We start from the raw sequence: 25,378 nt of genomic DNA, 5'->3' as shown, positions 1-25,378 counted from the left end.
CTTTTGTTTTTTGCATTTTTAACTCCGCAACGACCAAGAGCCGAGGAGGAAGGACTGGGTTACGCTGGCGATGAGTGCCCTTTTGGGAGACCTGAAAGAACAATTAGGTGCTGGAGAATGTTATGGAGAAAATCATGTGGTTGCTCGAAAGCATATAATCATGCGACAGATTTTTAGTTTTTAGCGGACAGGAATGAAAAATAGCAGCCGGAAGAGGCAAAAAAAGAGTTACGAAGAGGAGACTTTCACTCTGTGAAGCAGATGGGCGGCTGCCCAATAAAAGCTTAGCGTGCAAAAACACTCCTTTCAATTCTTTGCCGGTTTTAAAGTTAAAGCCGGTTTACTGAAACAGTCAATACAGACGACTTTATTTAGATGACGCGTTCTGTATTTACGTCCTCTTAGTGGTGGTGATGATAAGTTAAAATATTAGTACATGAACTTTCAAGTCAACGTCTCAAAGGTGCTTTTTCAAGAGGCAACTGGACTTTCTGGTTTTTCTTTGAAGACGTTTCGCTTCTCATGCAAGAAGCTTCTTCAGCTCAAGCTTCAAAAAATCAGAAAGTCCAAGTTGCCTCTTGAAAAACGCATCTTTGGGACAATCATGACCTGGATGACTGAGACTCTCCGTAGACTTTCAAGTTAACGATTCTCTAGATAACTGAGCGTCCTTTTAAGCCCTGTCTGTCTCTCTAGTCTAGTAAAACTCGCTCTAAACCCCTTTTTATCTCTATCTACTCACTCTACATTTTGCCTATCTCTATGGAGCTTTTGGAGAGTTCGACCAATTCGCGGTTCCTGCGCGCAGGGCACGCTGGGAAAAGGGGCGGCGCCCAGCTTGGCGTTTCGTGCCCTTTGGGCCGCCATCTTCAATTACGATCCCGATTTCTCTGCGGTGGAGGGTCAGCGGCGCCTGGGGTCGCCCTCCGATGGGTACGTGGGTGTTTTGTTGGCTGTGAGGTGAAGGATGGGCAGGCGCGGGATTAAACTGTGGCCTTGCTTCAGTAGAGTCTAAATTGGGAAAGGTGGCTATTAAAACCGAATGAAGCCCATTCGGGAGAGGCGAGGGTGATGTGTGGGGTCTCTTTCGCCTTTGCCCGGCGCTTGAGAAGCTTCTCCTGAAATAACAAAGCTTAACCGATGCAATTGGGCAGAGGACAATTTATTACTATTATTATTATTATTATTATTATTATTATTATTATTATTATTATTATTTAATCTTTCACAGCCTTTGAGGCTGGTTAATAGCTCAGCAGCTCGAATTATTATTATTATTATTATTATTATTATTATTATTATTATTATTATTATTATTATTATTCACAAACTTGACAGTATACACAGCAAACAAGATAACCATGCTGGATTTCGTATCTCAAATCACTAGTCGAACATTTTCCAAGTGTTTGGGACTGCGTGATGTATTGGTTTATTATTATTATTATTATTATTATTATTATTATTATTATTATTATTTTGATATCTGCACATTTTCCCTCTTTATTTCCTCCGGCCGGCGGCACTCTCGCCCTCTCTTCCACCTGGCGCCTTTGTAAAATTGGCGAGTGATACTTTGAATCGAACATGTTTATTTAGAGGTAATCCAGATTAGACATTCGTAGGATCCATGTCCCACTGAACCCAGGGAGGAGACAGCTGTCTGTCTGCCTGCATTGTTTTCTTGCTCTCTGTGCTCTATTTGTTCATGGCAACTGTTGGTGAGAGAGAGAGTGGTGGGGGGGAAGGGGGGGAAGCAACAACTGAAAACAATAGTTTTTTACAGCAATTCCTCACACATGTGATCTGGGATTACAATGTTAGGGCCAGGAATGCCAAAAATGGTGAGTTTCTGCCCTCCCTCCCTCCTGTAAACAGCTGATTCCGTGCCAGATAACTGTTGAACTGCAATTCCCAGCAAAAGTATAGCCAAAGCCAGGGGGATGCTGGGAATAGTAGTTTAGCAGTAATCTCTTTTTTTTCTCCCAAAGGAAAAAAAAATATTACAGGTAGTTCTTGATTTACAGCAGTTCGTTTAGTGACCAAAGTGACAATGACATTGAAAATTGTGACTTATGACTATTTTTCCATCCTTTTCTGGGGTTGGTTAAAATGAGGACCTAGATTGTTGGGGACAATATGCTGTGAAGGAGAGGGCTGTAAAAGCACTGTGAAGTGGTATATAAGTCTTAAGTGCTATTGCTGTTGCTATTGCTATGACCTGTGCAGCATCTCCATGATCATGTGGTTCAAAATTCAGATGCTTGGCAGCTGGTTCATATTTATGACCTTTGCTGTGCCCCGAGGTCACATGATCACCTTTTGCGACCTTCTGTCAAGCAAAGTCAATGGAGAAGCCAGATTCACTTAACAACTGGATTACTAATTTATCAACTGCAGTGATTCACTTAACAACTGTGACAAGACAAGTCGTAAAATGGGGCACAACTCACTTAACAATAGAAATTTGGGGCTCAATTGTGGTTGTAAGTTGAGGACCACCTGTACTAGCACCCTTCTTTGGAGTGCCACAAATTCAGCTTCTATACTTAGCATGCATAGACACAGGGAAGAGTTTTTAATGCTCCCCCAACCCACCTTTCCTGTTTCTGCTTAACACTTTCAGGGAGCAGTACTCAGTTCTGTCTAGTTTAGAGAAAGGAAGACCAGTTAGGGAGAGAAGAGTTTGTATGTTTCATTATAATGGCAAAAGTTGTTCAAATGCTTTAGTCAGAATTTCCAGAGAAACACCCGACATACCTTCTAAATTTGAAAACAGTGAGGCTTGAAGACTGCTTCAGACTTAGAAGGGAGCATAACTGTTAACATTGAGGGTTGCATCCTTCTTGATTTTGAGAGTTCATTTGTTGAAACTAGTCATACATAGATCACTGTACAAAATTTTAGTCTAGCTTCTGTTGCTGTGCCTCCTAACCCAGAATTAATGTACGACATTGTATTACAGAAATTTCAAGTCTATGTAAAGCTTCTGGTTGGTGTAACATTGACCACTGTAACTATGCTTGATGATTAGTCTCTGAAGTTTTCAATTGATTCAGTTGTATCTGACGAGGTGCAAACATTTTCTCTTTATTTCTTATGCAAATAATATAAAAAATGAATTTCAGACAATCCTTAATTCTTTTGTAGAGTTTTGCTGAATGTGCCCCTCTCTATATGAAGCATAATTGCTTCTCAGAAGAGACCAGAATTGTAGAATCTGATACTTAGGGATGTGCACTTTGTCTTCATAATGCTTCTGAACTGCTGATCATTTGCCCATTGAAAGTTCTGTGCATCAGTTAATTTGATTTTGTATTTGGTTCTGATATAAACAAGTCTGTTCTGATGTGTTTTGATTAGTTTCCATCATGCTGCTTGGATTGTTGTTGCTATGTTTTAAATATCAGTACTTTTTAGACCTTGCAATGGAAACAAAGTAAATTGATGTTCTAATAATAATATTTTTTTTACCAACTATCCCATGCATTTTAACAATTTTACATTCAAATTAGGTTAATTAAGTATGTGAACAAGGTGAACATGTTATGTGGTCCCAGTTTTGATTTATTTAGAAGACCCACTTAACTTAATGACACTCATTACTGTATTGGTATGCTTGTGCAGAACTGAACTAAACAAGTGAAATAATTTGTATGTGCCTATACATTTTTGTGTCACATCCTTGCCATACAATTTTATATCCATTTACCGTATTTTTCAGAGTATAAGATGCACCTTTTTACCCCCAAAAGGAGGTGAAAATTTAGGTGCGTCTTAAACACCGAATGTAGCCCTGCCCACCCACTGGCCCCCACCCTTTGGCCTCTGCGTCCCAGCAGTTACCTCCTTGCAAGCAAACAGCAAGAAAAAACAGCCCCATTCAGCTTCACCATAGGCTAATTAGCACAAGTTGATTAGATCTGCCTCCCGACTCTCAGCTGATTTGTGCAGGCTCTTTTGCAAGCTCTTGTTTTGAAAGCTCTTTGCTTGCTGAAAAGAGTGCTGGAGCAGATTTTTTTTTTCCCTAGCTAAAACGAAACTGAAAGTAAAGCAGGCTCTGTTGCAACATGACAAAATGAGGCAGGGAGAGAGATTTCTTTTTCTTTTTGCTCACCAAAAAGGGTAGGTGCAAACAATGGGAAATTTAGGGCAAAAGAGGAGAGTTCAAGATTTTAAAACACAAAAGAAAAAAAGCTCTATTTAACTAGGGAATTGTAATAATTGAGATGCTATTAATTGTATATTGTGTTGAAAGCAGAAATGGTTAAGTTATGGTTTGGAGGAATATATGGGGGAAATTATTTGGTTTATTATTATTGGTAAATATAATTAATTGATTTGTAAGAAATTGGATCGCATGGAAATAATTGGAATATTCATGTTCATATTGATTAATATACAAAAAAGATAGTTATAACTAATTGATTTATATAAAAGTTGAATTTGTATTAAACAATTGTAATATTAAATAATTAACCAGTGTGAGGATGGATGTAAAAATAGATGACAATGGGAAGGGGTATAATATAGAATAGAAGGGAAAAATTGTATTTGATTAAGATTAGAAATGAGAATGAAGGGTAATATTGGTTTTTTAAAAAAAATAGATGAGGAATAAATATGGCAAAAAGGAAATATAGAAATTGTAAATTTAATTGAAATGACTAAACACTGTTTAAATTTGTGAACCAGCCAAATACTCTGTTCAAAGAAAATACATTGTATGTTTGTATATGTGTTTGTCTAAAAAAAAAAAAAAAAAACTTAAAAACAACAACCCAAAAAGGTAGGTGCATCTTATACTCCGGTGTGTCTTATACTCTGAAAAATACGGTACTTGGGACAAAGCTCATTAAAAGCTGCTTTCTTAGGAGCAGATTTATATAATATAAATACTATTTGAATAGCTAATTTTTTATCAATTCCACAAAATAAAATATGTTATTATACATATAAATATTTAAAATATGAAAGGATGCCAGTGTTGCTGTGGCATTGGTAGTCATGAGGACAAACACAAATGAAAAGTGCCATTCAAACAATAACATCGGTAAAAATTGACAAAACAGTTTGTGTATTGAGAGAGAAATTTAAGAAGTATTAATTAAAACCTTTTTTTGAAGTATCTAGTCTGTACTATAGGGCAAGTTACACTTTCTGCCTGACATAGAAATCAATATAACAATAGCACTTAGACTTATATACCGCTTCATAGTGCTTTACAGCCCTCTCTAAGCAGTTTACAGAGTCAGCATATTTCCCCCAACAATCTGGGTCCTCATTTTACTGACTTCCGAAGGATGAAAGGCTGAGTCAACTTTGAGCCGGTGAGACTTGAACTGCCAAACTGCAGGCAGCCGTCAGTCAACAAAAGTAGTCTACAGTACTGCATTCTACCCACTGCACCACCACAGCTCTTCATATGGGCAAATTATGAAAAATTCGAATTCTATGAAGCAGTTGCAGGCACAGATGCAGTTTCACATACTGTCATTTCATTAAAAAAACCATGTTCATATTTTGACATTCCTCTATTTATCCCATTTCACTTTGCATCTTTGCCATTTTTCAACATTCACAACATCGAATGTTTCTTTTCATCATTATCAATAAAAATAATTATTTTGTTTTTCCAGAAAATGTCATTAGAAATGTAAACCCTTTTGTTCTTTATTGCAGATAACATGGCAAGCCCAGAAAAAGATAATTACAGAATGAAAAGTTATAAAAACAATGCCCTCAACCCCCAAGAAATGCGAAGACGAAGAGAAGAGGAAGGCATTCAGCTTCGGAAACAAAAAAGGGAAGAACAAGTAAGTCCTCTTTTAAATCATAGCTGAGCAATGACAGTCATAAAGTTTGTTAAATTGGTCATATTGGAGAAATGATTTAGGGTCCAGCTCTGATCCCTGGCTATCTTCCTCCCTCCCTCCCTGAGCAATATAGTCCATTGTAAATAAAATGCAATACATTTTATTGAAAACAAGTTTCTAAAATTCTTCTCACAAGAAAGTTGAGTTGGTAGTAATAGCCCTCTTGGATGATGCAGAGTGATTAAATTTAACCTTTTCTTTAGAGATGTACTGTCATAACTTTTTTGTTTTTGCTGACACAGAATAATTTTATTTGGTTCTTATGTATGTATGTTACTTTTTAACTTGAAAGGTTCTGAAAATGCCCTCAGACTTAAAAGATACAATATAGAAGGAAATGAGGGTGGAGAATAAAAAGAATTTAGAGGAAAAAATAGATAATAGAAAAAGGGAGAATTTTTTTTTGTAATCATAAAGTTAGCAATAGCACTTAGACTTATATACCGCTTCACAGTGCTTTATAGCCCTCTAAGCGGTTTACAGAGTCAGCATATTGCCTCCAACAATCTGGGTCCTCATTGTACCAACCTCAGAAGGATGGAAGGCTGAGTCAATCTTGAGCCTGGTGAGATTCAAACTGCCAAATTTCAGGCAGCCGTCAGTCAGCAGAAGTAGCCTGCAGTACTGCATTCTAACCAGTGTGCCACCACAGCTCTTTGTATTTGTATTTGCATTTGCAACAAAGGGAATCAGAAGCCTCTTTCAATTTTTTTCTTTTCTTTCTAAAAATTTGTTTCCCCCTCCTTTTTTTTTTTATTCTGTATTAATTTTTGGTAGTTTTATCTTCTCTTTAAAACTTTCAATAGCATTGATTAATTAATAATATAAAAAAGAATGAAAAACATACTGTGAGACGTATCTAGATATTACTTGTATTTAGACTATAGTGAAAATGTGTCTTAATTGGTTTTTCTTTTTTGCACAAAGTATTATTTTAGGGGATTTTTTTAGCCTTGCGTGTGAAAATATTTGAGACTAAAATGATTCTGCAAAAAATGAATACTAACATATTTTGGAAACCCTTATTTCTGCAGGAGCAACTTTTTATGATATAGTTTTGACAAATCAATCTTTATTCATTGTTACTGAATAAGGAAAAGAGCTCGGAGTTTGTTTTTTTTATCACAAAGCACTCTTTTTTTTTTCTCTTTCACAATACTTCTCATTGTAATTATTTGTTTTTCCTTTGGTTGTGTAATATTGTCTGAAAATGCCATCACATTGAGCATCACACTGAGTTAAAATAAACCAGTATATACAGTATATTCCTAAATTTAGCACATATTCCTAAATATTCATTAAGCATCTTGTTTGTAAAAGGATTCCCAAAGTAGGATTAGAGCTAATAGTAATGCATTGTTGATTCAGTTTTCATGTTTCAAGAGAAAACTTGAAGACCAAAAAGTGAGAAAGTAATAGAAAAAAATTGATGTGTGTGATTGATGTAGTATCACTTCCCCCTCCAAATAATCCCCAATGTTTTTCTTACATTTCTTTTCAGTTATTTAAACGTAGAAATGTTTCTCTGCTGTCCAGTGAAGAGTCAATGCAGGAGAGCCCAATCCAGGATCCTGATGTAAGCTCTACGGTACCAATTACAGAGGTAAGGAATCTATCACATGCCTTAAAGTACATTTACAAATCTGGCTCAAACTTTAGGAAATTACAATGGTTTTCCATTTTTAGGAAGATGTGATTACGTGTGACATGGTTCAGATGGTTTTCTCAGATGATCCTAGTCAACAACTTGCAGCAACCCAAAAGTTCAGAAAATTACTTTCTAAAGGTAAATCAGCAAAACATGATTTTCTTCTTAATACTTAATAAATTTTAGTTTCAGTATTTGCATTAAATTGAAAAATAATTTTTAATAATCCATGTTTAGAGTTCTTAATTTGTTTTTTAATCTTAAATGATTGTATTGGTACAGGAATAATTTAACGTCAAATGTCCAATTACAAAAGGAAAATGACACACACCCTCAGATGGAAAAGAAGAGCCACTTTGTACATTGTATGGGTTTCTCTCTGTTGTCCCACTAGTTTAGCTAATATGGCAAAGCTGTTGAATTAAAGTTGATTGTTTTTTTGTGGGATAAAAGTTAAAATGGAAGCTAAAAGTGATTAAGGAACAGTTTTTAGAAATGTATAACTTTTCCTACTGGAAAAGGCAATACTCTACCAGTCAAAAGATGAAGCAATGTATACTATAATTTACCTTGTATTTGATATAATATTAATTGATATTAATGCAATGACTGTTATCATTGTACCGAAGTTTAATATGTAAGATAGAGTTTTATTTTGTTTGGTTTGAGATTTTTTTTTCTTTCCCTTTTCAGGTTATCTCTTGTTTTTGAGGAAAGAGTAATCCTTTTTAAGGATTCTTCAGCTTAATTTTTAGCTGCTTTTTTTAGAAAAGATAAATGTGCTTCCATGTTATATTTGCCTAGTGTTTTCAAATTATTTTTTTAATAAAAGAAACTATCAGCAAGCCTAATTTGGAAAGAGGCTAATTAAATAACTGCTTGATGGAAATAATTAGGTTTCCCCCTCTAGTATGTATATGCTACAGTACATTAATACTATATTTACTAGGGAGGAAATAATGGAGATGGGAACAGCAAGAGAAAGAGAGAGACTCTACTTCTTCCCAACAGTTCAGTCATCTCTGCAGTGCATTAGAACAAGTTTATTTTGGATTTAGTCCCAAACACTCAGTCTTACAGTAATTTAAAAGGCTGAAGAACCATTGTCATTCTTCAATCATAAATGCTTGAAGACGCAAGTGCTTTAGTCTCTATAAAGAGTTTGGCCCCAAAGGGCACAATATCTTTATGTCTATTTTCACAAATTAACCTACATGCCCTCCCTTATTTATAAATACAACCAGGAATGTAAGTAAAGTGTCTTTTCATTTTTAAGGCTTTTGTGTAAGTTGGCACTTGGTTAAAGGGAAGCATGTTTTGATTGCTTTCTTCTTTCAGCTGTTATTCAAGTTATTAAAGCATAGTTTTGATGATGGTATACTTTCTAAACTGCTTTTGGTCTCTGCTAGTTCTTGAGGTTTGTATGGAAAGGCTTGAGTGTACCATCCTGAGGCTTTCATGCATCCTGCCTGTACCCTCAGTTTATAATACTTCATTCAATAATGATTGATTTGTGTGATTCACTAGGGCAACAGATGGCAGTATCATTGCCCAAAAGTGGCTTAGAAGCTCTGCTTTCATGGCTATCATCATCGTACCAAATGAAATCTTCCCATTCAAAGTTAGTATGTTAACTGATTATTAAAGTTGGGAAGGAGCAACACAAAAGGAACTATTGCTTAGGGACTTCTTAGGAGCATCACACTGATCACTGTGAAGCATCTAGGCTAGATGAATCTGTGGACTAATTGGGTTTCTCATGAAACCATGAGAAACTGTATACAATTCCTTAGTAAACATTTTTTGACTTACATATTGGTCAATTGCTTTGGCTTATTCCCTATGTATGGCAGATGATTTACATTTGTTTTCTATATTAATTCAGAGAGTTTCTCACAGCATTTTAATGTCGCGATATATCACTGAGTCAGGTTAGATTTAGAGACAGAGTAACTTCCCTAAGAGCAATAAGCTTGCATACTTTAAAATGGGGACTTTAATTTCATTCATCTGCAATATTCCAGCAAGTTCATTAAGGAAGCTGTGCTTTTCAGCGTTCTTTATACTTCCTTCTTAATTGTTTTCCATTGTACTGAAGTTATATGTAACTTATTTTTATTGGATTACTTTATCTTTCATTTCAGAACCTAATCCTCCAATTGATGAAGTTATTCAAAAACCAGGAGTTGTGGAGAGATTTGTCAAATTTCTAGAAAAAAATGATAATTGCACTCTTCAAGTGAGTTCCTGAAATAATATGAGATACATTTGGGAGGAAGGACAAGGAATTAAAATGTTATATCTTACCTTTGGAATAGGAGGGGAGGTTTTGCTTCTCTCTCCCCTTCATTTGTTAAATATTTTAACAGTTCCACAAGTTAAATGGCCCCAAAACATAAATATTATGTCTTGTAGGAGGAACACAATTTAAATTTGGTTCCATAGTGAGCACATTATTCCCACAAGCAGATTTTTTTTAAAAAAAGATATTGAATAATATAAGAGGTAGATAAATTGAGACAACACTGGATTGGGACTTTTGTTTGCTTGTAGTGCTGCCATAGTTTTCCATTGTTTCTCCCAAAGTTTCAATCGTAAATTGTTCCCATTTGTTGAAATTATTTAAATTTTATTGAAGTATAAGAATATTTTACTATTCTCCTAGACTGTATTTATACTCTTGCTAAAATTGTGTGAGAATGATTAATTTGAATATTCCACACAACTACTAAACTCTTATTTCACTGCAGAGATTTACACAATACAATTGAAGGCTATATTCTTATATGGGAAAAAAAAGCCCATAAAAATAAACATACGGAATTGATTATAAAGTCATATTTTTACCTTCTAGTTTGAGGCAGCATGGGCTCTTACAAATATAGCATCTGGAACTTTCCTGCATACCAAAGTGGTAATTGAAACTGGAGCAGTCCCAATTTTTATTAAACTGTTGAATTCTGAACATGAAGATGTCCAGGAGCAGGTAACTTTTTGTGAATTTCTTTATTACACAGATTCAATTGTACTATAAAATGTTAGGCCTCAGAGAATTTTGGGAAGGAAAAAATAATATATATTTGAATAAAAACAACATTTAATCTAGATGTAATCCTAAACTATGGTTAACATTAAATACTTGAATCATATATTTGTGTGTTCTCCACTGTTTTGTCTTTTGATGGCACAATTCAGAAGATGTTGGAAGTTTTTGCTTCATTTATCGATTTATTAATGATTCACAGGAAGCTAGAACTGGGGGTTGAATGTGTATAGGTTTAGAAACAATACTTCAATAGAAACTGTTCACCTAACCCAGTTGGGGGATATGCTACTCAACTCTCAATTACTCTGGGTAGCTTGTAAGCCAGGCAGTGTCTCTATCCATCACATGGAAGGTTTTGGTGGTGGCCTTCTCCAAGTGTGTCCTTCCTTATAACTGTTGTCTGATGGCATCCAGTTCACCAGGATGCAAGATGGAAAGAATCTGCTGCTTGGTGATCTAAAGCATTTTTCCATTGTCTCAGATAAGAGTTTGACTTAACCTCAAGCTATGACAGTTTGGAGATACTGTGGCTAGTTTAAACTGAAAGCAAAAACTTTCAATCTCCTATTTGTAGTGTGCTGAAAGTTAGGATACAGCGTGCGACCTTTACAAGTTCAAAGCTCATACACATGATGTTGAACATATAACATCGTACGATCACATAAAGCTGTTTCAACATCGTAGACAAGTGCAAGTACCTTGCCTATTTTAAAAAGTATATGCTATTTTAGTAGTTTCTTTCATGTTAACATTAGCTATTTAAGTAATAGGACTATTTTTTTTCTTTTGCACGCAGTTTATATACTTCCGCATAAATGATCATGTTGTTATAAACTGTAAGCATAAGAATTACAGATAAGTATTTAAAAGTCTTAAAAATAATTATGAATATTAATTTACATCTTTGTTTCTAAGGCAGTGTGGGCCCTTGGCAATATTGCCGGAGATAATGCAGAATGCAGAGATTACGTATTAAGCTGTGGAATACTTCCTCCACTCTTACAGTAAGTACAGATAGTCTCTGGTAGTTAACTGAATGGTATGCATAACTACTTAACCAAAGCATCCAGATTAATTGCTAACTTAAACAGTAGGTTAGTAATGATCAATGCAATGTTTCAGATTCCAAAAAAGGTGCTTTGGAGTGGGTGGAATGAGAAACATAGCATTTATCTGCAATTGTTTTTAAACATCTAACTCATTTCCCAGAATAATCTGGTAGGCATGTGATCTTGAGAAAAGACACAATTGCTTGGCACAATTGCAAATATATTGTATTATTTCCAAAGCACTGCCCAGCCCTTGTAATTATTTCTTTGGAGTTAAGCACCATTGGACTCAACAGAACTTCTGAATAGAGATGCATAGGTTTGAAATGTCAGTTATATACTTTTGGTGTTAGTTTGCTAGAACGTGTCTCTTTTAAATAACAGTTTTTATTAGAATAAAAGTTCTAATTATTTGTCTAAAAATTATAAAACACATTTCTTCTAATTTATTCCCTTTTTCCAAAAATTAATGATTTCTATGGATTATATCCAATTTTGTATTAACAAAACAGCTACTCCTCTTCTTTTTCAATTCTCTTCCATGCATTCCCCCGATTTGCTCAGATAAGATCACAAGTAAACCAGAAGATACAAATAAAAAGAATCTGTTCTGCAGCTGAAATGCTACTCCATCATTACATGATTACATTGCATGAAAACCATTGAATATTAACTGAAGTAAAGTTATTTTCATGTACATGACAAAAATAATCATTCAAATTATTGTTGTTATTATTGTCTTGGCAGACTCCTAACACATTCTAACAGGCTCACAACTACCAGAAATGCAGTCTGGGCACTTTCAAACCTCTGTAGAGGCAAAAATCCACCTCCAGATTTTAGCAAGGTAAGGCCCATGTTTCACTCGATAAAAATGCTATAATAATAAAATGCATGCATTGTGTTGTTCCAGTGTATCTTCTTATATAAATTAAACGTCTTCAAATGTCAACTATTTATGTCTAGATAATTTTTTTTGTCATAGAGTGGAACTGAATATAGTACATTAACTTTCCTGATGATGATATTCACTTTCAGAATAGACAACCAATGAAATTAAATTAACATTTGGCTGTAACAGAGCAAAGCAGTAATGGTTCTACACAGTATCTGCTGGAAATGCATAACATAAAAGTCAGTTCAACTAAAAAGTAATTTAGTGAGTTATGCTATACTTGAAATATCCTGAAAGTGGCTATCTAATATTTTTTTGGTTCAGTTCCAGCTAAAGTTATTTTACACTGGTCTCAGTTCAAGAAAATTCAGATTCAGCATGTATGTTTGTGTGTGTGTATGCATGCACACACACAAACTCAAGCCAGCTCAGTTCAAACATAACTAAGAAAAAGTAAATGTAGGGTACATTGTAATCATCACCATTTGTGAAATGGTAGAATATGCTCATAGGTTTTTAAAGAATTACAATAATATCAAATACCCTAAGGTTTTCAATTTACTGATTCCTCTTTTAGGGAATCAAGTTTCACATAATTCCTTACTGAGTTGACTTGTTTCACACCCATTTTGAAAATGGGACATGCCACTGATCTGTAATAAGCAATAGGAAGATTCCAGTATCTTCAAATGAAAGAGCCATATCTTCCAATGGGCTCACTTTCCTATTGCAGACTGCCCATAAGCACTGTGTATGTATGTAGGTATGTTGCTTCATTGTCCAAGTTTCCCTCACTGTCAATCTCACATGCCCTATTTTGGTCTTAGAGATGCCTCAATTAGTCTGTATTTAGCGCAGGGCATTGTGACAAAGTATTCAAAAGTGTTCAAAATATTTTTAAACTCTTAGGAATTCCTTTTTCCTTTAGCCAGATGGATCCCATTTTGACATTGCCCAGCTAAGGTTTGCTTTGGGCTTCCTTAGCCTGGAAAAGTTTGTTCATAGCTTTTATTTTCTCAAGGTATGATCAATAGGCTGTAATCTGCTCTACACATACCACACAGACTTACCTATCACAGAGGAACTGCCATTTAAAAAAATTCCCATGTTCTAGGTTAGAGAGAAAATATTTGAATTCACATCAGCAACATCTTAAAATAATCTAGCCTTCTCCAAGGTGGAATTTTTCAAATATAGTGGATTTTTAACATTAGAATTCCAGTTTGCTAGCCATGTGTCCTTGAGAATTTTGGAGAGTTGAACAATACTTCCTACAGTTTAGGGAAATGTAATTTTCAAGGACTTAAGCCTACAGTAGAAGAGAGTTACAGCAATAGTCTTATTTATTTGTGTGCTCTGCTACTATATAATTAAGTGTCTTAAAGAGGTGGCTAGTGCCTAATCCAGTCGCCTTCCATTGATTTTCTTAAGGCAGAAAAAAAAAGGTTTCTAATCCAATACCATATAAGTCCTACCAGATATTGGATTTAATTGGAACTAAGCATTCCATTTTATCCTGGTTTTGGTGCATTTAAGTAAGGTATCTGAATTTTGTTAAATTACTATTTTGAACTGGTAATCTTTTCTTTATCTATTTATTCCAATTGTTACTTTAAAGGTATCTTTAATTTAGAATTTAGAATTAAAGATTCTTTAAATTAAAGAATGATGCAGGTTTTGCTCCAGGTTTTAAAAAAACAACCCTTTAAGGTTTAATTGTTATCATAGTTCAGTTCGACTCTCATTCCTTTTCTGTAGATAGTCAGATGCCCTGACTATATTTTAAGGATATTTTAGTTGACATTAATATGATTGCTGTTGAATAAAGTGTTTTGTAGATTTGGAATATGTATCATTCTGCAAAGAGACACAATTACAGGCATATTTTAAAAAGTATCATTGCATTTTTAATTTAATAGTTCCTGGTTTCCATCTTTGGAAAAATGCTTGCAGTAAAAAGTAAATTTACAATTTGCAATTCTCTCTTTCTAAACTCTTAAGGTTCGTCCTTGCTTAGGTGTTCTATCAAGGCTGTTGTTTAGCAGTGACTCGGATGTATTAGCAGATGCTTGCTGGGCCCTTTCTTACCTTTCCGATGGACCGAATGATAAAATACAAGCGGTTATTGATTCTGGGGTCTGCAGAAGATTGGTAGAACTTCTGATGTAAGTCTCTTTAAATCAGATAATTATTTCACCAGCACAGTGCTGCAGAAGATAGTAGATGGCGTTAAATTAAATCAGTGTGTCAGATATAGTTTCTTCAGGCCATATCAGCACTACAAGTAAGCCTGCAGTGATAGTTGTCTTTCTTGCCTCTATTCTCTTCTGTGAGACAGCAGGAATTCTACAATTGGCAAATTCAAGACAGGCACAAGTACCCAGTTCAACTTATTTTTTATCTATCAGCTTAATTTGTGCCTGTATTAAGTAGTACATAGATACAAGGAGTCTGCCACAAAATGTTGCAATACAGAATGTTCCAGTGTAAAGGTCTAGTCAGGGAATGATAATTAATTCCATTTGAACATTCTGTGTTATTCTCCCACCCCAAACACACGTGCACACACTCTCTCCCACCCACACAGGCAGACACACCTGAAGCAATATTTTCCATTTTCTCCCCACAGCATGGTTTGACTTTGTGCCAGTGGAAGTAATTAGACTTTATTGAACAATTTAGGGAGATTCACTTGGTTTTCTTTTAGAGTTGATTTTATTGTTGATTTCTTTTTCTAGTGTAGAGGTCATACTCTTGACCATATAAAAAACATATTACTAAGAGCTCACTTGAATTATTTCAGGCAGGTAGACCTTTTCCATTTCATGTTATTCAGTTTCATTCGTTTTCTTTTCCATACAGCTGGTGCATTCAGTAGCATTCTGAAGGCACTGGTCACATTCCTTGTTGATTTTTTTCTTACAGATTTAGTGGAGATAGCCTTTTCTTTTAAAAAAATAATCTATAGGTTCTGAGGGTTCCCCACCCCCCTTTTTTCTCTTTTTTTAATTGAATAAAAATGAAAGAAATGAAGGAAAAGGCTTAAAAGAGAAATAAAATACATATAGGGTAAATATTCTCATACATACATAAATAGAGTTGTATGGTATAGAAAAGGAGCTCTGGTGGCTCAGCAGACTAATTAACATCCACTTACATCTGTTGCCTGCAATTACTGCAAGTTCAAATCTCACCAGGCTCAAGGTTGACTCAGCCGTCCATCCTTTCTAAAGTAGGTAAAATTAGGACCCAGATTATGGGGGCAATAAGATGACTTTGTATAAAATATACAAAAGTATGAAGGCTATTGCTTAACGCATTGTAAACCGCCCTGAATCTCCGGAGAAGGGCGGCATATAAATCAATTTTTTTTTAAAAAAAGCCATAATTCAGTAGTCATCACAGCTAATCTATCAATTCAGACTACTAAATAGTTGGAATCATGTTTGTCTATCAGTTCAGACTACTAAATAGTTGGAATCATGTTTGTCTGTCCAGAGTTGAATAATAAGCATTTGTGTAATAATAAGCATGTGTACAAAAATAAGCATGTGTACAAAAAAAATCAAGGTTTTTTTCAGATGTTCACTTTTATGTGATAAAAATAAACTTCAAAAGAAAGTAAACATCTGAAAATATTAAGTTTCAAAGTTGAGTTAACGCATATAATTTATTTCCAAAAAGAAACAACATATTTAAATCATTAATTTCACTCTATCTCTAATAACAAATGCAGTGAGCTCATTTCTAAAATATTACATCTTGTTGAAAAAGATATAACATAAAAATTTGTTGATTTTTGTTTAACATCAAAAGAAAAGAAAGATTCATAGATGCAATCATTGTGTATATGAATTTTGAAAAAATGCATATATAAAATTTTGAAAAAGTTTTAAAAAGATATATATATATATCAGCTCAGAAGAAGTGCTTTATGTAATATGTAAGCACATGATTTCTCTGCATTTAATTAAAGCAGCCCAGCTTTTTTTCAACTTCTGTACCACTGTTTTAAGAAGTCAATTTTATCATTTAAGTCCTGCCTCTTCAATATGATGATGCTGGGCTTTTGTTCTGCCCTGAGATAAAATATGGTGGAATTCTTTGATAAGCTGTATGAAAGAATTATTAGCATAGTATCCACAAACCCATATGAACAGTTAAAAAAAGTGATTGTATCAAGAAGAATACATCTATCTTTCTATCTTTAAACTATTTCAACAATTCCGTTGTTTAGGCACAATGACTACAAGGTCGTGTCGCCTGCATTAAGAGCAGTGGGAAATATTGTGACTGGTGATGATATTCAAACTCAGGTAAGCCGATTTTTAAACTTATTTCAGTGATCTTTCTGAAAGATGCAATAGAATCTTATCACCTGAACTTATTAGCTATAGGGGATATCGTAACCTTATTCAGGCATTTACCCAAATGCTAAGAAAGTTTTTAGTGCATGGAGTCTAGTTCCCCTTCCTCTCCAGTCTCTGTCCACCTATGAAGTCTGAAAGGAGGCAGTACTCGTAATCCCTTGGAAGCAACTACAGATTCCCATGTTATCTGGAACTTCAGTAAAAGAGGTCTTGGGTTGTTCTAACAGTTCTGCACAAACTCAAGCACATACACCTATCTCTGCCTGATTATGTAGAGGTTGGAAAGAACAAGAGCAGGACTATATGGATATATAGTCCATTCTCCTCCTATTTTGAGCTGTTTTCAACTTTGATTCCAACATTTGTGCTAGCCAGGTTTGTATATTATGGAAGAGGAATATTTTTCTGTCTGAAAGCTCTGTTTTGAAATGAGCAAGTCTTTCAAATAACGGAGATGTTTACAGTGAAATAATACTTCCCTGCTTTGCTGACTTTGAAACTAAAGGAGAGCCAATGAACGGATACGATGAAGATCAGTTTGAAAGAAATAAGTTGAGATAGCTTGGTCATATAGAGAGAATGGATGAGGACTGAATATATGGAGGAAGAATGTGGATTGGACTTTCTTAAGAAAACTGATGGACACTATAATAATTATTATTATTATTATTATTATTATTATTATTATTATTATTATTATTATTATTATTATTTTATTTCTATACCGCCCTTCTCCCGAAGGACTCAGGGCGGTGTACAGCCTATTTAAAAACACAGACAAAACAATGATATAAAATTTAAAATAATTTAAATAATTTAAACTATGTGTAATAAACTTACTATTTTCGATCAGAAGACAACTGTTAAGAGATGTTGTATTTCAATTTGTACAAAAAATCTTCTGAACAACGAAGACTGTGGAGATATTCACAAAAGAGATCTATGACTTTGGGGAATGAGATACAACTGTTTGGAAAGATCCCTTGTTTAGATTTGCTTTGTTTGTTTGCCTTTTTGTCTGTTGAAGTATTGTATCTCAGAGTGGTAGTAGACTTGCAAAATGTGAAGCATAAAAGTAACTAGGAGTTATCGCCTATAGTGGTGTGCAATAATTCCTTGCACTACAGGACTGCTTTTTGAATGTAGATAGTATCTTTGGTACTCATAGTTAATTAGTTCCGGGAGGCACAATGAGTACAAAAAACGATGAGTACTAAACAAATTTTTCCCATAAGGAATAATGTAGTGACTTGCAAGGCAGCCAATACTGACAAGTTCTAGTTTGTGTGTTGAGTACCAAAGTAATGGTTAATACTGGGACAAAATATTCATATGAAAATGCATTGAGTACCAAATTCAATGAGTTTCAAAGCTGTTGAGTGCCAAAGTACTATTTTGTTTATTACGGTATGTACCTTTTCTTTTTCTTTTTTTCCTTTTGTGTTGCATCTGTGCACCTTCACGCTTAGTTTTTATTGGGATCTAGAACAGATTTTTCAGAAAGCATAACATGGCTTTTCTCTATGCTTACGCTATTCGCTGAAATAGTAACTCAACATGTAAATACTGTTATATCAGTTATATGCAATGCACTTTATTTTACATTGTTTAGGCAGAACTTTTCATCTTTCAAATTATTTTAGGTAATTCTAAATTGCTCTGCATTACCCTGTCTCTTACATTTGCTGAGTAGTCCCAAGGAATCTATTCGAAAAGAAGCATGCTGGACAGTATCTAACATCACTGCAGGAAACAGAGCACAAATTCAGGTAATGTATTCAGTTGCCTTTGTTATGCGTAATTATTTTTACCCTTAACATTTTTTTGTCTTGTTCTGTTCCTCAACCTCACTTACTTTTGTTTAATCTTTTCAGTACTCAGTGAATAGTGCTGGATAGGTGGGAAGGGATGGGCAGCTTTATCTGGAGGTTACGCATTCAATACAACCTCATATCCATGCATTTAAATGTCTTTAAACCCATATGTATATTGCTTGTATAATTACTGCAGATTTCTTTTTTTTTATTGTTTTTTGTTTTATTTTCTTTATATAATTGAAGTAATTGTATCAATTTACATTATTTGTATGTGTTGCTATATAGATGATATAAATTCAGGCATTTTTGCAATAATATTTTTGTTATTTGGTGATCAAGTCCATTTTTTTTCCTGGTACATCCAGAATCCATTGAATGAGTGTCTGTGGAATTGAGAGTTTATTGTAAGTTCAGTATTGGGTTAGTCTGTTGACTTAAAGAATTTCAAAGTTATTATAGTATTATATTTTTTTTCCTTTAGGCTGTTATAGATGCAAATATATTTCCAGTATTGATTGAAATTCTTCAGAAAGCTGAATTTCGTACTATAAAGGAAGCAGCATGGGCCATTACTAATGCAACATCAGGAGGGACTCCTCAACAGATTAGGTAATAGAATGCAGTTGATTCGCAGCAATGCTGGTAGTTGAGAGAAACTTTTTCATTTAGTAAGGCAACATTTCCCAACCTTATGCTCTCAGATAGTTAGGACTATTGCATACAAATGCAAATGATAATAGTAGTTTGTTAAACTTGTATGCCATCGCTCCTCACTCTCAGCACCCAACACTGTAATGACTAAGAATTCTGGAGTCAATCTTGAGGGCACCAGCTTATGAAAAGCTGCATGAGGGAATCATAGTATACTTTGAATACCTTTTCTGTATTGTGTGTATGCGTGTGTGCGTATGCGCGCACGCACATATACATACACACATACAGGGAATCCTCAACTTAAAATCACAATTGTAAATTTACAATTTTATGTAAATTTATGTTGCTAAGTGAGAAATTTGTTAAATGAGTTTTGCCTCATTTTATCACTTTTCTTGCCACGTTTGTTAAGAGAATCACTGCACTTACTAAATTAATAAAATAGTTGTTAAGTGAATCTGGCTTCCCCCTTAACTTTGCTTGTCAGAAGGTCACAAAAAGAGGATCATGTGACTCCAGGACACTGCAACCGTCATAAATGTGAGTCAGTTGTCAAGCATCTGAATGTAAATCACATGACCACGGGGATGCTGCAACGCATAAGTTTGAAAAATGGTCACAAGTCATTTTTTTCCGGTGTCATTGTAAATTCAGTCACTAAACAAACTGTTGTAAGTCGAGGACTACCTGTATTATATACTGATATTTCTTTATTCTAAATACCTCCAAGTAGCTTGTAACATAATTATAGTATAAAAATAATAAGTTTAAAAAACCAAAATAAGAAATGATGTAAAATATAAATAATTGACATAAAAAGTAATCAAAATAAAATAATAAAAAGTAGCAGCATGTTAAGAATGCACTGCCATGAAATTGAATGAAACATCCAATACTCAAACTTGCCAAAACTGCATGTTCCTAGATTTACTGATATTAAAAACATTTTCAATATATGTCTGAAAACAGTGAGGCAACTACTGGCCTGAGGACATCCTAGGGAGAATATTTTTGATGCTATCCATACCATGAAGGTCTGTCTTGTTCCCACAATTACAGAACAGAGGACTTCACAAATTACTCCTGTTGTTTCTTGGGAGTTCTGCTGTATAACAGTGCAATATAAATACCGTATTTTTCGGTGTATAAGACACTGTGGACTATAAGACGCATCTAACTTGTTTGGGGAGGGGGAAAAAATTGCCTCCTTGCAGCAAACAGCCTGCTTTAGTTTCATTTTCATTTTCAGCACAACCTGATTAGCACAAGAAAAAAAATCTGCCTCCCAGCAATTTGCCTCCTTGCAGCAAACAGCGGAAGCCCACACAGCAATGGCAATTCCTGCAGCCTGAAACAGCTGAGGGTCTGGAGGCCGATCCAACCAACAATCAGCTGCTTGTGCTAATCAGGCTGTGCTGAAGCTGAAACGGGCTGTTTGCTGCAAGGAGGTAAATTGCTGGGAGGCAGAGGCCAAAGGGTGGGGGTGGGCGGGGCTACATTCATTGTATAAGACACACCCAAATTTTCACTCTTAGGAGGTGGGGGGAAGTGCGTCTTATACTCTGAAAAATATGGCAATACACAATCCCTGATTGGCTAGATTTACACATTTTCTAAGTCATTGTTCATTTAAACCTGGAATAGATACCTGGCCCTTATGTAGTTATCTCAAATGCCATGGTTTATAAACCATAGTGCATCATATGAAGTCAAAACCAAATTTTACCACCACACACACATTTTAGAGAATGTGTGAATCAAATCTGTATATGCAAGTAGTCACAAAGAAAAGAAATCTTGTCTTTTGGTAGGCAAATGCTATTTTTCTCCTCCAGTGTTTTCATGAACAATAGTTTGGTAAAACATATTATTTCAGAAAAAAATATTACGGTAAACCTTTTGTTTAATTTCTCACCTTTACATGCTTGATAATATGTTAATTCACTTGGAACAGTGTTAAAGTGTTAACATTTTCATATGAGTAGAAATTATATCACATGTTGGAAATGAAAGTTTGTTCATAGATCAAATTTCAGATCATTCAGTTTTTAAAAAAATGCATTGTTGGTGTTTGGGATAAAATTATATGTAGTCATATAAGGAGTGTGTTTCTTTTAATAGCATAATGTTTTCAAAATTATATTTTTAATATTGTTTATTGAAAGCATCCTATATATAGCTTATTACACTCAACAAAAGAAAAACCTGATTAGTTATTTTCCATCCTCTTCTTTCCCCCATTTCTATATAAAAGTTACTTAGTGGCATTAGGTTGTACCAAACCTCTATGTGATCTTCTGACTGTGATGGACTCTAAAATAGTCCAGGTAGCCTTGAATGGACTTGAAAACATATTGCGACATGGAGAACAGGAATCAAAGCAAAATGGAATTGGAGTGAATCCTTACTGTGCCCGTATAGAGGAAGCCTATGGTAAGAAGTGATAACTTAATGCCACAGCAAATATTTTCAACATTTCTATTGAAAAGTTGTCAACTCTGCAATGCAGTGCTGTAGACTTCTATTTAGGCAAATGATTCCTAATAAACATAAAATATACTGTTAAGTAACAATATATAAGTCTCTTGTTTGCTATTCTGAGAGTTGTTAAGAAATGTCTTTATTTTACCTGTTTATGGAATTAAGAGCTGTTTATTACTGAGCAGTGCTTGACTATATATTGAGCAGTATAGATCTTACTTCTCTCTCTCTCTCTCTCTCTCTCTCTCTCTTAATTCCAGGACTGGATAAAATTGAAATCCTTCAAAGTCATGAAAACCAAGAAATCTACCAAAAGGCTTTTGATCTCATTGAACATTATTTTGGTGTGGAAGAGGAAGATGCAAACATTGTGCCCCAAGTGGATGAAAGCGAGCAACAATTTGTGTTCCAGCAACAGGAAGCCCCCATGGAGGGGTTCCAGCTGTAACCCTCGGCTCAGAGGACAGGAGCGCTTTTGTGGTGGCCTTCATTTGCTGCCCTGAGGGGAACGTTTTGCTGAAGAAGATAAAAGAGCAACTCATGAACTCAACATGTGCTTATTTTTTCTCCTATTGTGTGTTGCCATTGTCTCGTTCCTAGAAATACCAACCATTCACAAGTTAAAAAAATAATGTTGCATAGCTTGAATTCTCACCTCAGAGCAGACAGCAGATTCTGAGTTTTCAAGCAGTGGCTAAAATTGCACCATTATCCATAAACAGCTGTGATATTTTGGATTTTGGCAGTGTGGTTTATACGCCCAAGCTACACTAAAATCTACCTCTATTCCTTGGAGCAAAAAAGATGTTTCAGAACTACAGACATGAGCTCCTAGTAAATGTTAAATTTAGAATGTGAAAATTATTTATTTAAATAGTGAAAATATAGTTTTGTGTGTGACACTTTGAGACAAACTGGTGAAATATATTTAAAAACAACACTTCTAGGAGCACGTTGCTGGTTACATACCATAACGTTAAGCCTTATGTCAAAAGTACAGTATTTCTGCTGTTTGAAAAGAGGTAGCCGGTTTCAATTTGTAGTTCATCCGGACTTGTTCCTAGTTATGTAAAGGAAGTTCCTTCATCCTTTTAATTTCTGTGGAATTGCAAAAGTTGCCAGTGCTTGAACTAACTATTACAGCTGATTTCTTTAATGACAGGTTGATGACATGATGTGGAAAGCGTTATCTGCTGATATTTGTCCATTAAATTGCTGGAGCTTTTTTTTCCTACCTACTATGAACTTCTCAATTAGAAAAGTATGTTTATATTGTAATGATTATTGTAAGGGAATTTCTATAGTTGTATACTAGGAATTCTGAACTGCAATATCCATGTTTAACTTAAAAGCTACTAAAATGTGTGAGGCTGCAACATACCCTTTTAAAGAACAAAGTTAGATTATTTATTTACACAGTGTATTGTGTTTGACCAAATATATGAATGCATTATAAAACCCCTTTTTTAAATGTTTGGCAATTTTTCTAACTTATTGAAAACAGATCACCAAAAGTATATTTTCTAACAGATCAACAGTAGCACTGGGAAAAACCATTTTCCAATTAATTGAAGGAAAGCACTTGAATATACTATTATTTGTGACAACATATGTAAAATAAGTTTATATAATACTGGTTAATTTTATTTTACACTAGAATGAACACTTGAGACCATTTGTTTTAGGGTATGAATCTTATATGAATTGGGAGAACTATAGCCCAGTTCAAGTACTCTGATAATTTTGCTTATCAGAAATATCTTGATCTGTATAATACTTTTTAAAAAGTGATGTATAATACCTACAAGCGATTGCCTTTTTAAAATACTGTGTAAATTTCAAATTCATGTACTCAAATTTTCAAAAAGGAGTTTGCATTCAATGAAATACATGTTCATTCACGAACATGTATTTGAGTTAAAACTGCTCTTTTTGTCATATATTCAAGTTCTCCAAGAATGATCTGCCAAGGAAAATAAGTCATAATTGGCCATTGTGCCATGCATCTTATGTCATTGTTATAGACACCCCTTTGTTTCAGTACTAGATCAATATTAGGATTTTCGGAATGAAGCTGTTTGATTACTTAGTAGTTTTAATCTGGGTCAGGAATAAAAGGCTAAAGTGTTCAATATAGCTGCTTCCTGTATTAACTCTACTGTCATGGCCTGTGGAACTTGTTCTGTATTTCCATTGTAGTAGCTGACATACATACTTCTACTACGTACAAGATTCACTGCAACATGACCCATAGCCTTCACAAAGGCAGTATAACAACTATATTTACTCTCGAAGAATTGTGGAAGTGCTGCTTGCCTTGGAAAATATAAGCTTATTAGTTAAAAATAGATATGTATGAATAGAGGATCATAACTGAGGAAGCCACCTCATTTGGAAACTTGCTGGAAGTCCAGTGCAAGATATAAGAAGTCTACTTAAATCTGCAGCTAGACTTCCTATATCTATTAGTGGATAATGGGATAATGGGATTTGAGTATTAGGGAACGTTTTATATTTGTATCATTCATTCCAAGTACAGTTTAAATTTGCCAATTGAAAACTGAATTTTATCGGAATTACTCTAGAATGTTAAAAAAAAAAGGTGATGACAGGGTATAACCATTGTTTGTTTGTTTGTTTGTTTGTTTGCATTACACAAATTACCAGTTGTGCCTGCTCTTAATTTCCGAATGAATAAATAAATGCGCTCATCAAAGCATTTTTATCCGAACAAAAAACTAAGATTACATATGATTTAGAAAAAAACATAAATCTCAAATGTAAATTAACACAACTGTTTTGAAAGGATAATTTCATCGTATAAATCATGAGTATGATAATTTCTGTATATTGCTGAAGACATAATTTTGACCTTAATTTTGATTGCTTAAGTATTAGTATTGGGTCAAATTCTATTACAAATGAGATTTTAAAATGTTGCATGATTTAGAAACATTTCAGGAATTGGCCCTTTAATAGACTTGATATCTATCTGCAGGATGTGTAGGATTAGAGAAAAAAAAGTCCTAAATAGAACATCTTTGAACAATTTAAAAAATACTTCAGATTTAAGAATTCCTTCCTAATTCAAATTGACACATTCTCACATTCTCTCTAATGGCCTGAATTTGACAAGACTTAAACTATGCAACTATGCCAAGTATGTATTTCAGATACAAAATATAATGTATTTTACTCAAGCAGGTTTACATTTAGAAAATAGATGGATTATGGTCTTAAAAGCAAACTACAGTTACTTTTACTTATTATCTCAGTTGGATTTATTTGCTGACGCCTTATTTACATTTTGTTATATTAATTAACTAAAAATGTATTTAGAAAATGTGTATTATGAAACGGCTAAAAGAATTGAGATCTATAAAAACACCACATTTTTTATTGTGTTTTGAATGATCATCTGTAATTTATTGCATCTTTGACAAACTACAGACTCAATCTGCAAATATCAACAGTATGCAATATTAGGGAATGTTACTACTCAACACTACAATGCAAAATTAATAAATGTATTTTACATGATA

General features: G+C 34.4%; 1 protein-coding gene across 3 annotated transcripts; it reads left to right on the top strand.

Moving 5' to 3' along the window:
- The first annotated feature begins 879 nt into the window (after positions 1-879).
- Positions 880-25,378, top strand: KPNA5 (karyopherin subunit alpha 5). 3 transcript variants are annotated; one of them, XM_070932775.1, is made up of 14 exons: positions 880-933; positions 5,683-5,816; positions 7,378-7,479; positions 7,563-7,662; positions 9,669-9,763; positions 10,379-10,510; positions 11,486-11,574; positions 12,367-12,466; positions 14,516-14,679; positions 16,752-16,830; positions 18,528-18,653; positions 19,183-19,310; positions 21,610-21,788; positions 22,097-25,378. In XM_070932775.1, exons 1-14 carry the CDS (start codon positions 930-932, stop codon positions 22,282-22,284), a joined length of 1,620 nt encoding a protein of 539 aa, XP_070788876.1. In that variant the 5' UTR covers positions 880-929; the 3' UTR covers positions 22,285-25,378. The 3 variants fall into 3 exon arrangements, with proteins under 3 accessions (XP_070788876.1, XP_070788878.1, XP_070788877.1); XM_070932776.1 differs by lacking the exon at positions 880-933 and adding an exon at positions 1,537-1,601; XM_070932777.1 differs by lacking the exon at positions 21,610-21,788 and having other exon boundaries at positions 22,097-22,184.

This window comes from Pituophis catenifer, unplaced genomic scaffold, assembly GCF_029215685.1.
Source record: "Pituophis catenifer annectens isolate HBS135680 unplaced genomic scaffold, rPitCat1.0.hap2 SCAF_1, whole genome shotgun sequence".
In the NCBI taxonomy this organism is placed as follows: domain Eukaryota; kingdom Metazoa; phylum Chordata; class Lepidosauria; order Squamata; family Colubridae; genus Pituophis; species Pituophis catenifer.
The sequence above is the reverse complement of the archived record's forward strand: the minus strand, read 5'-3'. Positions and strand labels throughout refer to the sequence as shown.

Excerpts from the sequence above, each read along its gene's own strand:
- KPNA5 (XM_070932775.1), top strand. Across the intron at positions 14,680-16,751 it reads AGATTGGTAGAACTTCTGAT|GCACAATGACTACAAGGTCG; the intron begins GTAAGTCTCTTT and ends TCCGTTGTTTAG. Across the intron at positions 18,654-19,182 it reads GAAACAGAGCACAAATTCAG|GCTGTTATAGATGCAAATAT; the intron begins GTAATGTATTCA and ends TTTTTCCTTTAG.